This window comes from Rhagoletis pomonella, unplaced genomic scaffold, assembly GCF_013731165.1.
Source record: "Rhagoletis pomonella isolate Grant_MI unplaced genomic scaffold, Rhpom_1.0 Rhpom_scaffold_00008, whole genome shotgun sequence".
NCBI lineage: Eukaryota > Metazoa > Arthropoda > Insecta > Diptera > Tephritidae > Rhagoletis > Rhagoletis pomonella.
The window spans coordinates 18925106-18940803 of NW_023458562.1; the positions used below are offsets into that span (position 1 = coordinate 18925106).

At 37.7% G+C, this 15698-nt stretch overlaps 2 protein-coding genes across 3 annotated transcripts in view; both read left to right on the forward strand.

Annotated features, from left to right (window-relative positions):
• Positions 1-4765, forward strand: part of LOC118744294 (sister chromatid cohesion protein DCC1) — a 39858-nt gene extending 35093 nt beyond the window's left edge. Inside the window, exon 4 of the mRNA XM_036477204.1 lies at positions 4416-4765. Coding sequence (XP_036333097.1) covers positions 4416-4575 — 160 coding nt within the window. The 3' untranslated portion in view covers positions 4576-4765. The remainder of the gene's footprint in view (positions 1-4415) is intronic.
• Positions 4766-5304: 539 nt separating this feature from the next.
• LOC118744298 overlaps positions 5305-15698 on the forward strand; it is a 70963-nt gene continuing 60569 nt past the window's right edge. Inside the window, exons 1-2 of one of the 2 annotated variants that reach the window (XM_036477211.1) lie at positions 5305-5490; positions 10816-12483. In XM_036477211.1, the coding sequence (XP_036333104.1) occupies positions 12482-12483 (2 nt within the window). In that variant the 5' untranslated portion in view covers positions 5305-5490; positions 10816-12481. The remainder of the gene's footprint in view (positions 5491-10815; positions 12484-15698) is intronic. The other variant, XM_036477212.1, reaches the window with a different exon arrangement.

A 15698-nucleotide genomic window follows, 5' to 3' on the forward strand; every position in this document is an offset into this window, starting at 1 on the left:
TATTTATATTTATATTTATATTTATATTTATATTTATATTTATATTTATATTTATATTTATATTTATATTTATATTTATATTTATATTTATATTTATATTTATATTTATATTCATATTTATATTTATATTAGGATCGTATTTATATTCGTATTCGTATTTATATCCGTGCTTGTATTTATTTCGTAGTCGTTCATATTCGTAGTCGTATTCGTATTGTTATTCCTATCCGCTTTCATTGTCGCTGTTGTACTCGTGTTCGGTTTCATATTCATATTCGGTAGTCGTTTCTATTTGTATTTGAGTCTGCAGTCATTTTCTCTATCCCTACGCCCTATCTCAGTAAACTTTTCCAGAGCGCACTCTTTCAGAATTTGTTCGAAGAACGCCCTAGTTTAGAATTCGTTTTTGAACCAAATTCTGAGATAGGGCGTTTTACAATCAAATTCTGAAATAAGGCGTTCTTCAACCAAATTCTGAAGTAGGGCGTTCATGAAATTTTTTCTGAGATAGGTCGATCTCCACTCACCCGTCGAAATATTCTTATCCTCCAAACTTAATTTTAGACTATTTTTTATTATGAATTTTTTTCAAAAGATATGAAATATTCTGAACTCGAATAACCTTGCGTTCTTAAAGTAAAATATATTATTAAAATTACGGTCATAAAGTTGAAATTGAAATTGTCCAAAATAGATTACCTTCATACATACATACATTATCTTTCGTAGGCAGATTTTTGTTTATACTTGTCGGCTAATAGGCACACCACCAGTGTTTAGTTCTATGATTAGTCTGTTCTATTTTTTGTTAACCAATTTCGTTTTACATCTACAACTCCACATCACGTAATCCTTCTTCTTGTTCTACATCACGTAATCCTTCTTCTTGTTCTACATCACGTACGCAAATATTTCCCTTTGCTGGGCCAACCAAAGCCTGGCTTACAATAATCGTTTAACAGCGTGGACCACCAAAAGAGCATAAATAGAGCAACTAAATAACTGGCCGTAGGAGAATAACACTGACAACTTCTCTGATTTATGAACTTAAGTAGTTCACTTGACTTTACTTGGCGCGAGTTCCTGCACGTCACCTTAGGGGCAAAATAACGAGCAAACACACACAAACACAAAATAGAAATAAAAATATGTAAACCAAATAAACCAAGCCAATACAGAGATTGACTGCGCTTCTCCAAAATGCTGATGCATTCTTATCAACTGGAAATTGTATGCATTGCATCCTTTCACTTTGCGCTAAGCAAATACACACACACACACAGACAATCTGATAAACAACAACATACAAGCACTTAACAGCCATTGATTAAAAAAAAACTGGAAAGCAATTTCAGAAAACAAAATGTTGTTGCATACAACAGCCGCCACCTGCGGCAGCGAAAGGCGAATTTAGTGTTTTATTTGGCTCTAAATTTAAATTGCTGAACAGTACTGTCGCGCATGCGTCTTGTACGAGTACCAAATTGTTTGTGTGCATTGCAAGAATTTTAAGACAGAAATTGTACTGAACAAAAAAAAAACGAGGAGATAAAAGAAAATGAAAACAAAACGTCTGCGCACCTTTAATTGCACCCTTTGCGTTTCAGTCCGCACGTTCGGCTGCTATACTCAGTGTATTGCATTACACAGCATATTAGCATCTCCTTGCACAGCTGCCACAAAAAAAGAAAACAAAAAAAGAAAAAGAAATAAATTGAAAACAAAAAATTACGCATGAAAGGGCGCGCACACACGGCACCTTATGCCCCGACACGTACCGACAACGCCTCCCATTTTGTTTTTCTTTTTTTGTTTTATGTCTGACTTGTATTTTTGATATCTTTTCTGAATGTCTTGGTCAATTGATGAATGGCGTCTGCACGCAGCCGGTGATGACCTTCTCACTGCAGGCGTCCGTCGCTCTGTGGCGTAACTCGAAATAATTTTTTTTTTTACCGCATACCAGGCTGCCTCTCGCGCTTACCTGGATTGCTAGCAGCAGCTGCAATGCCTAGAATTCTGGCAATATGGCCCAGAATTTTCGCAAGCTATTCGTGATCAACGCGCAGGAGTTAGTAAAGTAGAGATTTTCTGATCAGCTAGATAAGGGTCGTTCTCAATGAAAAATGTCACTAAGGGCCAGTTTTTTAGTGCCACTTTAAACTTACATTACGTATTCTGCGTTTATATTGAAAAGCTGTCTGACCATTCATAGGCTAATCTTAGTTTAAACCAGCTAGCTCGAGCACTTAAGCTAAGTTTAAACCAAAGCCATGCACTGAAAAACTGAGCATAAAGATGGCGGAATGCCGAAACCGGTTTGTCTCCAATACGAATTTAACAAGGGATAACGGAAATTCGTTCCACAACACATCATACGCTTACCTTGTTGGAAATACCAACAACGGAAACTAAATATCCGGGCAGGAAGCAAACTTGACTCAAATTCACTCGGAATTAAATTGCAGAACCTGCTGGATTATTTGTACAATGCTTTGCTTTTAGGCGTACTTTCCGCTAAATACTATCCAAATACGTAGCTCTCTAAGATATGCAAGACCAGAGCAAATGAAAACGCCATTTACTCTGGTATAAACACTTCAATCTGATGTTGATTCTTATAGAACCAACCTATGCAAGTCGGAGAATGTTAGTCGGGAGATACTGCTCTATCTTCTTCTTACAAGTTAGGCAGCAGAACCCTTTCTTGACAAATTTACATAGATCTCTTCCAACTAGGAGACATATGATGGACCGCAGGCTTTTAATGGCACAAACGTAGTCAAACGCATACAAATACAACATTAGTTTTAGAAGGCCAGAATCGTCATGATCACAATGGACGATCATGTTTTTTCTATCTGCCTATTCTTAGTATGAATAACATTGGATGGAGGTTTTGATCTCAAGAAGCTATAGATCCGCATATGTAAGAGGTTAAGGAATTTATTCCTTTCAAATATTTTAATAATTTCCTTTTGAATTTGAAGGAAAATACGCTTTGGCAGAGACAGGACAGAGAAGAGGGTACGCAATTGACTAACCTTGAACTTATGTATATGTTGTCGGCCAAACCCTACCTTAGGACAACCTACTTTTGCCTGGGCTAAACTATATTAGGCGCCACAGTGTTTTTACGCAGAACTCCTTCGGCCGCGCTCAAAAAAATAACCCTCATCAGTCGAAAAGCCTTAAGTTACGTTAAGCTTCGGCTGTTCAATTATAATCAGCATACATTAACAGAATTTTTAAGTGAGAGCCGTAAGTTACGTTAAGTTGCCATAATCGGATCTAGGTATAACTAGTTTAGCCTAGGAAAAATTTGGTTGCCCTGAGATAGGGTCTAGCGAACTGCGGAGCCGCATAACTCCGGTCTCCTCTGGCTTTCTAAATTTCTCTCGTTGTCGACGTGCTTATAGGATAGCTGTCTATTTGCTGTGGGTATGTCTCGCTTCGCTAAGGGTAAGTAATTTTGCGACCACCTCATCTCCTATTCCTATGCTGGCCTCAAATATTGAGCAAAACATGACTGCTCTGGCAACATGTTGCAAAAACCATGCTTCCAGCAACATTTTAGTTTTTTTGAGAGAGAAAGAGAATAGACAAATAAAATGCGAATTACAAGACTCACAGCACAAGTTATTTATATATTAAATTCCGGTTGTAGTGTAAGCCCATTTAAGTTAAAAATCTTTGCAGCCCAACAAAAATAGGAGCAAGAAAATGTTAAGCAGTCACCTTCACCACCACCACCACCGCCACCAACAGTCAAGCAAAAAACAACCGTCTCGGCTGCTGCGTGCGTTTACCATACAGCAAAATTTAGGACTACTCCTTTCTTGACTGTAACCGAACTACCACAAAATGGATGCAGCGCAAGACTGCACTGTCTTTAATGTTTATAATTTCTTGTTTATTACGACTATCGAGGTATGTGAATCTTCCAAGATTCGAGCAGCGAAACTACGGATTTCTAAGCGAGGGGTCTGGCCTATCCTTCTTGTTTATCGTCCCTGGATGGCTTTAGTTATAAGTTTCTGCAGAGCGTGGCAATTGCCGATTGGCGGGACATCGTCATTAAAAAAAAAAAATTCTAGAAGCAGTATCGTCACCTTTGCGCCTGCTTAGCGACCGTTTTGAACTAGTTCGATTTGCTGCAAGGTATACATAAATACATATATACAAGAAGCAACACAAATGTGCACAAAATACGGCCTAGTCGATAGTTGAGAGCAGGGATGGAAAAATATAAAATTGTAGGTACCAAATTTGTGGGGAAAAAATGTAGCTTCAAGTAGATAACAGTAGCTTAAGAATAAATAAAATTTTTTGTATATGGTGATACAAGGATTATGCAGATATTTGACACCAATTATTTATAATATGCTAATGTTTTACTTCTTATTTTTTTTCAGACAATTCGTACTACAGATCTTGACAAACTTAGTCATTGAGCGAAACTCAGTTGAACAGCACGTAAAAGTGATCCGAACTTTGATGCCGATGCCATACAGCGCATTCAACTATAGCCCTATTGCGAACATCTGCGGTCTCATTGAATCAAATCATACGTAGGAGAACCTTTCGATAACATTTGGACTCACATTAAACGTTGGACGTTGGAAGTAGGTAAGGGGTATATTCGAGCGAATAGAGGCAAAACCATGTTTTAAAAAAGGTGAACGCTTTAAAACGAAATATTCGCTGTCTATCTGCCATTGAAAAGCGGATTTGAGAACAAGGTTTTATCGTCGGTTCCAGCTATGATGTGGTACGTATATACATAATAAACTGCACCAGTTCAGCGTTATCAATTATCTGTAAGAAAAAAGAAAGGCTTTTCTCTAGAGTTATTTGCATGTACCTAAAATCGAGTGTTTGTACCGAATATACTTTCAAATTAAAGCTTTGTATCTAGCTCTTAAGAAAACGTCCAAGAAAAAATTGACAATTATTTCGTGTGTGTGTGAATAGAACTGTCCAAGGAATTTTGATGTCGGATATTTCATAGCGTGCTGTCCAACTCTTTCCTCAAGAATAATGCAAACATGGGTTGCCCTGTGCTCTTTTTTCACAAAAACTTTAGAAAAGCGTAGCAAATATCTTAAAAACTGCATACTGCTTTACAGAAATTTGACACCAGAAATTTTCTTCGCCATTTCTTAAGCGTTTTTTTTTATGAAAAGTCTATACTTTTCTTGCGAGCTGGATACCAAGCTTTAAATAGGACCGAAAAAAGTACAATTGTACCTACTTTTCCATCACTGGTCGAGAGTTTTGTTTACCTTAGCGAGGGGGCGCGTTCGTTGCTTCAGTCATTGATGAGCTGTCGGCGGATATCGCAGGTATCTCAAAGTGAGCGCAAAGTCGGAATTACATGTAAAAGTGGCTCAGACACTCTAGTCGTGTAAAGTTAATAGCGGACAGTGGTGAGAAGTGAAAGAGAATTGCATTTGTTATTGCTTTTGTTTTTCACTGATGCGAGGTGAGGTGGGTGTATTAGAATATTACAGCTCGTGAAATGAAAAGAAGAAAAGAAGGTGTAAATTTTAATTGTAGTTGTTGTTGCAATTTAAGTCACGGATATTTTGCATTACTTGCTTTGTGCGCAGAAGGTTTTTGTTTGCAATTTCCGTGTGTTGTGTGTTTTTTTTTTATTTAGTCTTCGAAGTTGAATCTTGTAATCGTTATAACAACGTTTTTTTGCTTTCATTACGCATTTCTTACGATTTTTATCAATTGCGTGTATCTAAACATTGCATTTATCGCACTCCGCTGCTAGTATCAGCTGCCTCTGTTGTTGTATATCTTGCCTTCGCATCTGAGCTGACACAACAACAACAAGAACAACAACAATAATAAAAGACACTGCAACTATAGTTATTCAGAGCATCATCCATTAATACAGAACTGCAACTGGTTGGAGTTGAAGGCGGCAGCTGTTGCATTCACCGGTGCGTTTTTGCTCAGCACAAACGACAGTCTGCTCGCACGCGTCGCGCTTGCAACAACGTCTCGAACGGAGAGTTTTACGAATGCAAATAAAAAACGGTCGTGTGGGAAAAATATTTTATTTTACTAAAACCAAAAAAATTTAGTTATTAAAAATGTTTAAAGAAGAAGTTAAAAGAGAAGGTAAAAAGCAATACATTAAAACCGTGTCTAAAATTCTGACAAAAATTTTGGAAACCGTGTTCAAAAGCTGTGCGGCTATGAACCTAGACACATAAAAAGTCCGAGGATCATTGTTGCTTTAATATTTGATTTTTATTTATGTGTAAAAATTATAACAACAAATTTTTTGATGTTAATTTTTTTGCTCCAACCGATGTGGGTAATGAAAAATGCATGAAGCTAATTAAAAGTCATTCTACAATTATATTTAGTTAATTATAACTTAAAATTGCATATTGTTTTTAAACTTCAAATTCTGTGTGAAAATTTGAAATCATTTCTTGAACTTTTTTTTAATGCACTTTTGTATTATTTTTGTACGTGCATTGCGCGCCCAATACCCAGCTTGGCAACTGTGGGAAAAATATTTTTTCGCGTTAATACGGCTCAGTTTTTATTTCTTATTTTTTTCACCAAAGCCTTTTTGAGGCAGGTGCGTTAACTAATGATTTTCGTTACCACATTTGTAGATTTGATCGCTCGCAGTGGATCTGTTATTTTTTTGCTGTTGTTGTTTCTGCACTTAAAATGCAATTTATTAGCAGCCAACTTCGACTAATGAAAATGTTAAATTGCAACAAAGCGAAAATGTGGCTAAAATGTCAGTTGTCAACTGTGCTTGTTTTTTTTTGTTTTATTGCTCATATTTTTTGTTTGCAAACGCTGTTCGTTATAAAGTTTAAAGTCGTAACTATATTTTTTCTATATTAAAATTTTTCTGTTAGCACAAGTGTTTTAACAGTAGTGTGTTAAATACATACTTTTCTGGCGTCATTTAAAATTTTTTTCTTTATTTAAATTTTTATTACTTTTTTATTATTGTTGCGGTTGCCTTTTTGCTGTGTTGTTTTCGCATTTATTGTTTACTAATATTTTTTCTATTGATACTCTTGAATTAGTTTACATTTCGCTAATTAGTCTCTGTGGTTTCAGCTGGCATATTAGCTTGTATGGTATCAATAAAGTCTTAATTTTGAGTTTTGCTATTAATTAGGGGAAAATATGCAATGAGCGTTTGATGTAATTTGGATCGTGTTGTGAGCTAAATATTGATGTTGATTAGAGCTAGAAAGCATTTCGAGAAATGTGACGACGCAATTTTTTGTAGCGGTGACACATGTACGGATATTAAATAAGCAATTCAATACTTGAGAAAAAACAATGCTTAGTGAAAAGGCTCGAGTAAATGTTATAAATATATATCTACTGCAATCGACAAGATCGTGAGGAAATGAATATGTTTGTATTGTTGAATATAATTTGCATAAATATGTGAATCAAACAAATTCCTAGCTATGTAGCGGCTGCATTTCACACTATTTTCACATGATTTTATCCAAATGCTTTTTTTTTAATGAGCATTGTTATATACTTTCATCTGTCAATCGTTGAAAAGCTTCGGATGAGAATCGCTTTTGATAACGACCACGGTTAAAGTTAAAAATATTTTTAACTCACTTACAGCAAAAACAAGACAATTCTTAAAGTTTTAAAATTGCAGACAATATGACTGTTATGAATCATCCCTTAAAATCTATTTGATTTCAAATGACACTTAATTTTCCAATTTGGTATTTACTTTCTAAAAATATGTAATATTACATATTTCAATATATTTTTGTGAAATCTCTGGCGTGTATTATTTTTTCATCACTTAGTTTCTAAACTTAATACAACTGATTTATTTTATTTTAGAATTGTACTTTTCTTTACATTACATTTTATTATTAAATGGGCCTCTTTCGAATAAGAAAATTACAAATTTTTTGGCAATTTTATTTTTTTATTTGGCACTTTTTTATCCTAATATGGCACCTTATTACTAAGTATAGTTGGCTGCCCTGCCAACAAGTGCTGCCTTGGCTTAACTAGGTAATTGAGAGTGAGAATTCCTCTGTCTTCGCACAAAAATTACCTCCCATAAGTCCCTAGAAAAAAATTCTGCAGAAGATTTACGGATGAAAAATACCGTAGACTATAGAATGACGAGCTCTCTGCGCATTACAACGACGTAGATGTTGTATAGCCATTTGGAATATAGCGCTTCCGCTCGCTTACTCATATCGTACAAATAGACACAAATGCTCCAGCACTGATAGTATAAACGTGTAACCCGCTGTAACGACTGGCTTGTTTTATCGAACTTGGTCAAAATCGCTTGTGCGGTTACAGCGCTAAACAAGTGCAGCTCTGGTTATGTTACACAGATATAAGAGTTCAGTTACATTAAGAAGAGATCTTTCTCAATGTACGTAGAAAACTTTAGAAATCATCTCCCATATCAAACCCTAATCAAGCCAATCATGGAATATGGGGTCCTTGTTAGGAAGCTAGAGCGTGTGCGAAGGGTGACCCTTCTTGAGCTCACCGGAGCGCTCCGAACCACTCGCATTCTAGCACTAATTGCTATGCTCAGTGTCGCTTCTGTTGACATTTCGGGCAAAGTAGCGACGCTTCGCTCAGCTATTGCACTCAAAAGCTTTGGGCTATCTTTCAATCCAGCATAGGGACACTCGATAGTTTTCAAAAGCTTCGACTTCTTACTGGGAGAAATGGGGTCCTTCATCAAAAAAAATCCCTCCAAGGGGAGATCGGCAGTCTCTGGAGTAGAAGTCCTTCACGGACGGATCGAAGCTGGAACTCTCAATAATCTTCGTAATAATTCCATATCAAGCAGATTTAGGTCCCGAGGCACAGAGACATCACTGGAAATTGTAGGGCTGATGAATTGGCTAGGCAGTGCACCCTCCTGGAAAGATGAACACTGAGTAAAAACCCCGACATGCAAAGTTGCAACGCCCCTTTGGTCGGTTGTAGTTCGCAGGGATTTCTGCAGCTGGCAAAGCGCCATCTCTCGATTCTGACAGGTTTACTGACCGGATATTGTCCTTTGACTTAATATCGTCACGGATCCCTACTGCCGCAGCTGTTTAGAAGACGAGGTGGTATTATCTCAGCGCTTCGTTTTCAACAGCAAGGAATTCGCTAGACTAAGGCTCAAACATTTCGGTCCACTTTTCATCAACACTCCCGAGAAGTTCTCCGGTGTGGACATCAACTGCCTGCGAAACTTTGTGTTGGGCAAAAATATTGACCAATGGAATCATATGTCCCGCTACAAAGTCGAGCTAATCGAACACACTTTGTACAGAGTCACATTCTTGCCGAGTTTTAAAAGGTCACATTTTCTAGTTGAAGGGACTGGAGAAGAGGCAGGAATATTTCAATGTCAACTACAATAATCGGTTTAGAATAGACTCTGGTGTGGTATTATCTGCGACGCCAGATGCCTCTCTCGTACCTATTTTATCGTCTACTCATCACAATACATCTTTCAATCGCAAGGATTCCGGGAAGGCCAAGGAGGCCTTGGAGGTAAGAACTGTATGTGCTCTCTCTATGGCCACATTGAGCATATGCTGTTCATTCGTCGACTCAAGTCGCAAGTAAAATAGTTCTTCTCAGCTGAAAAGCAGAAACGGTCTCCCAGATGCCCAGCTTATGCAGATGTTCTCTGTCCTCTGAATCTGCAGTTTACAGTGAGGATAACTGTAATGATTCTAAGTTTATGGTTGGGGCGGCTTATTAAAAGCTCACATCTTTTTAGATTATACCCAGTAAGCTTTTGGCCTGGCGAAGCCCTCTCTACTATGCCAGTATTGTTCCCTCCTACATAATGTTTCTTTTCTAAGCACTTTTATAATAGTGTTAGCACCTATTGCAAGGAATGTCTCGGGACCTATTGTTCTGTCTACGCCGTCCGCTATCTCACGGAAGTGATTATTTTGATTAACCCGAAGATTTACTGTTTTATTCATCAAAAGCGAAATGCATTTACAGTTCAAAACGGTGAATACGGGAAACTGACAAGTGCGCAGCTAAAATTCAATGTGGCGGCTGCAATATCACAGTAAGCGAACGATCGAAGTTTAGTTAGACGAAGTCTCCAAGTGTTCTATATCCAACATAAGCTGATTAATCGACGAATATAAAAGGTCAACGCACCTGAAAATAGTGCCCCAAATGTTAATTGGGCGCTGAATACAGATTCAGTCACCGCTACGACCAGACAACCTACTGCTATATACAGATCTCGTCCACCCCTTTCCCAGACTAAAAGCGCAGTTACCCACGGACGTAAAAACGGAGAACGTGTCAGCTGACACGATCTGTCTTATGGGATCTGCGTGTTAACAAAAACTCACCACCGCATGACCGTGACGTAGACGTTGCTTCTCTCTCTTTCTATCAACAGCATACTTGATATCTTTCTACGTACTTCTACGCTACGCTACGTACACGTTCGTGGGTAACCGCGCTCTTAAGATCACGACGACATAGACCGCTGTAGAAGCGTTTTTGTGTTATATTTTAAAATAAATTTATTTTTTATTTCCTCTGCCCTTTTTACATATCATACCCTGATTATATTATCAATTTAACGAGTGCCAATTTCTCTCCTATAAAAACTTATAATATTTTCACTACGCACTGCTGTGCAAAATCAATCATGTAAACAAGTGCTCACAACAAAAAGGCAAAAACAAATCTAACAAAACTCTAAAATTAAAATGCAAATCTTAAAAGCGACCTTAACGTCGGGTTGAATAAACAAAAAACACTTTACTTTTCTATTTACAGCTCAACAACAATAACAACAAAACTAACAACCGCTCCAACAGTGAGACAACAAGCCAACAACACTGGTAAAACAATGCAACAAAGTGTTGCCAACAGTCGACTAATTAACATGCAACGAATGTGATCAACGTGCGCGAATATTCACAAGAAAAAAGTAGAAAAAAGCGAGAAAAACGACACTAAAAAGCGCAGAACACACACAAATAGCACGAAGTGTGCATTGCAGATCGTAAACCGCCGCTGGCGGAAAAGTTACAATGAGTCAATGTGAGAAAAAAAGCGAAATAAAAAAAAAACGGTCATAGGGAAGACTGCGGCATTTGCTAAAACATAAACACCATTCGTTCGGTGGCAGGCAAGTAGTATGCGCGGCGATAAAACGTGAATGCATAATGAACTGAAAGTGCGGCAGTATGTAACGTGCAACGTGCAACATGCAATATGCGGCAAACAAAATAGCAAACGATAAAAGATTGACAAACAAAAATATCGCTTACAAAATCAGCAACAACAACTACGGGAAGCAACAATAAATACAACGAAATTCATTAGCAGCCTGAGCAGAGTGACAACATTAACACCAACGATTGCCACAAAGTCCAATTGCACCAAAAAATACCTAGCTGAAATCGTAGAAACAACAAAAGAAAACACTTAAAAAAAAAAATACAAAAAGTCTTCATTATCGATATCGGCTGTGGCTGCGTGCACCCTGTTGCCACCTCCGGTCGCACTGACAGCCGTTGATAGTCGTCGTTTAGCCGCCAGACGTTCGCGCACACCATCAGTGCCACCACCAACACCGCCGCCGTCAATCCTCAGGGTATCTCGTTTATCCCAGCTGTGGCAAGCGCGAAATCGCGGAGTTGGCAGAAAAATATTTTATTTATTTATTTATTGCGCTTTGTAGTTGGTGTGTATGGCGTTGTTGTTGCTGTTGCATTAATTTTCTGTAGAGTGGCTTCACCAATGAACGCTGCTGCTGTTGCTGCTGCGCCAGCGGGTATCCATCGCTCCGTTGGTGCTAATTAAGCTGCAGCGAATTTTTGTTTATGCGACTGGTGATATTTTTTGCAGATGTTGCTGATTGCTGGCAATTAAAGTGGCGGAAAATTGAAATAACAAGCCAAACCAAAGAAGAAGAATAAACATTTGTTCGAAAGTAAATACGAAAAAAGCGTAAACGCTGTCCTGGGACTTTTATAAAAATGAAAAAAAGTTCAGGAGGAAACAACAGTGGTGGCGAGAGCATATTTGGCATAAAATAAAAAGATTTCGGTCAGTTGAAATACACTGCAAGGGTACGAGAATAAAACATATGTATGAATTGAATAAAATTGCAATTCACTGCTTAAAATTAGCAGCTGCCAGAAAGCCACAAAACTTTACTTTCAGTCGAAAACTGTTTGCATTGCACTTCGAAGAGTCAAGCTTTTGGCAAGCAGATATAAGTTGCAGCAATCGCTCACAAAACTCAAAAAGCAGCAGGCCGGCTACAACAACACCAACACCATAGTCACAAGCGTCTTACTGCAAAAGCCCCACCTGCCTAGCGGTACGCGGAAACATTGGCTCTGTCCGTTTGAGACTGCTGGTGCAAGGACTATAAAACTCCAAAAAGGAAGAAGAAGACAACCCTGCAAAAACAAGAAGCAGACACAGCAACATGTAAGTACCGAAAAAAAAAATAAAAATACAAACGTTGTAGTAAATAGTAGCAAGGAAATTCCAAAATTTAGATTTTTCTTTGTATGTAGGATCACTCTAATGTGAATACGTACATACATACATATATATTTTGAAAACGGTTTTTACTTATGTCTTCTACTTTTTATTTGCTAAATAAGCCGCATAAAATCATGCAGTAACAATTTTTTTTTTACATTCCTTGTTTTGATATATGCGTTAACGGCCTGAGTCCACTGCAACAGCAACAATCGCTCAGTTTTATTGCAACATTTTCTTGCATATTGTTTTTGTTGTTTGTTGTTGGTTTGGGTTGCCTGTTGTGTTGCTTTCTCAACAAGTTGCCAATTTTGTATATTGTAAATAGAAATGTTGTACTACATTGTTGTTGCAATCGCTTGTTGTTACATACATACATACGTACCTAAATGTATGTACATTAGGGCGGGTTGATTTGTATGGATGAAAAAAAAATTAAAAATCGTATAGCAAAAACGTAATCTACATTAAATTCTACGAAAATTCTCTGAAGAAACCATGGGTCTAAAATCAAACCCTAATCCGCGCCTCTCGACTTGAAAATTTTTTTCCTCTTCTTTCGCTAAAATTATTTTCTTTTTTTGAAATATATTATGTTTTATTATATTTTATTATAGTTTATGCAATACAGGGTTTGTTTTGAGACTAATCAAAATATTCAATTATCAAAAAAGCAGTTGAACCCCAATTTGCATCTCCTCTGATTTGCGTTCTATACAAAAAATTGTTAGAAGTTAGTTTTTTAATGAAAAAAAATTTTGAGTGTAGAAAAAATATAAAGTGCAAAAGAACTACCTTACTAAACAATTTTATTCAGAAAATTCGATTTCTTTTTGGAAAAACCTATTTTTTCTAACATTTATTTTTTTGGCAAAGGCGGCCATATAAATTTTCAAGTCGAGAGGCGCGGATTAGGATTTTATTTTAGATACATGGTTTCTTCGGAGAATTTTCTTAGAATTTTATGTAGTTTACGTTTTTGCTATACGATTTAAAAAAAAAAATCAACCCGCCCTAATGTACATATATCTAATACAAGCCAATGTAAAATGTTGTCTTTTGGTCATTTGTGGTCACTTAGTGGTCGTCCTTCTTGCTTTCTCGCTTCTGCCTGTAGGATTTTCATTTTATTTTCTCTCATTGCGTCTACGACTGAAGGCTGTTCTAACCATTTTTGTTACGCTGTTGCCTTGTTGGTCTGGTATTTAGGTCATTCGTGCAATGTGACAATGTGGAATGGAGCAGATATCCAGATATATGTTATGAACTCTGGCGTTGCAAGTAGCATTGGGAGTTCGATAACATTGAATTGTGTTGGCAAATGAGATGTAGGTTTAGGATGGCAATTAGTTTTGATTGCGCAGCCCGCTTCTGATTGAGCTAGATGATCGCAAGTCTATGTCTAGTTGCAATAGGTCCAATTTAATAAAAAAGTCCTCAGGACGAAAACAAGAGCAGTGGAGGGATATAGTTTAACGGGATTCCAAAGGACAATGCTGTTATTTTGTCAAACGAATGTGGTGAAACTTTCCAGGAGACGCGAGAGAAAGCTATGTCTAATTATGTGAAGTGGTAAATCATTAGGCAGTTCTTTCATACAAAAGGAAGTCAGGCCTGGACCACTTATATCGATATGACTGTCTGTGGAAATACAAAATTCACGGGAAAGATGGCTTCGAATTCAGAAGAATGAGAACAGTAGGACAACCGAAGAGTACTTTGGGAAACAACTCTCTTGGAGTCTCTTATGAGACTATTTCTCAATGTTAATTTCCATATGTGAAAGCTAAACTAGGTGATGACAGTTTTTTATATTGTAGAAAGTTCTAAACCCTTAACTCCTACCTTAATCGGCCTTTTTGACTCTTATTTTGAAAAAGTTCAACTTAAGTTCGATTGTCAGATAGAGGGTTAAAATATACTACACAAATGTGAAACAGGAAAAGTTCATTGAAAATAGCCCTCTTACTATTCTGATAAATACTACTTAAGTTAATATTTTTACTGCTAAAACAGCTAAAAGTTTACTTCCGGTTGCGCAAATTCTTACTATATAAGAGTTTTTTTTTGTAAGCTCGATATCTACGTATTTTCTTGATCACAAATTATATAAAATTAATGCAAAATCACTACTTTGAATCGCCAAGACCGCCCACGTCAAATAATAGTCATCGCCGGCGATTAAATTAAATACTATGCACGGCTTGTGCCAAATAAACGCCCCCAAGTCTGAATTGAAAAGCTCTAGATTTCCATAATTGAAGGTTGCCAGTAAGAGAGGTAAGAGGGACAGGCAGTAAGTAGCAAGCGAATGCAAGACTAGTAAATGTATGCCAAGGAGTTTATGTGCAAACATACAAGAAATATTAGTCCACGATGTTGGAGAATGCCGATAAATAATAATATGTAACCAGAAATGGACACGAAGATCTCTCCACTAGCTTGCCATCTCCGATACACAAACTCAGATGGCTGTTTAATAAATAATTATAGCCCAACCTATTTACTAATTATAGTTTTTAGGCATAAAGAAAACCAAAAGTGTATATTAGTGCCCTGCACTGTTTCTCAGTAGAAGAATATGCATGCTACTAGCGATGTTACGGACCTTCGAGTTCGATTCCGAAAGGTCCTGTTTTTCTGTCTGCGCGCACGCATTGCTGACGCCTTGCGCAGAGAGGAAGTAAGAAGCCGCAGCATGCGAAGCACCGCCAGCCGTCACCAAGGCTTGGCGCACACCTTCAACCAACGCGACCAGCAGCTACCGCAGCTCAGACATCGCATACTTCAGCTTCCGCAGCAGTAGCAGCAGCCGCCACCAACAGGCAACTACCTACTTACTTACATACATATTACGGTCGTCAACGCGCTGGTGTATACTGCTTTTGGCAGTTGTTGGCGATTGTTGTCGTCGATTAACATCACAGCCGGCAATTACGCGCATTAGCTGGAATTTCAATTTTGCCTCATTTCATTGGCAGCGGCGGGGTCATTGTTGTTGCTCGCTGTCGGCTAATGACGGTTGATTATTTGCTTGACGACTGTTGTGTGCAATTTGTCGTTGTAGCTACCGCCATTGTTGATGTTGCTGCCAGTGTTGCCGTTGTGCGACTAAAGGGGCAATATGCCCCTTTTTAGGCGCCAATACCCTTTGACCT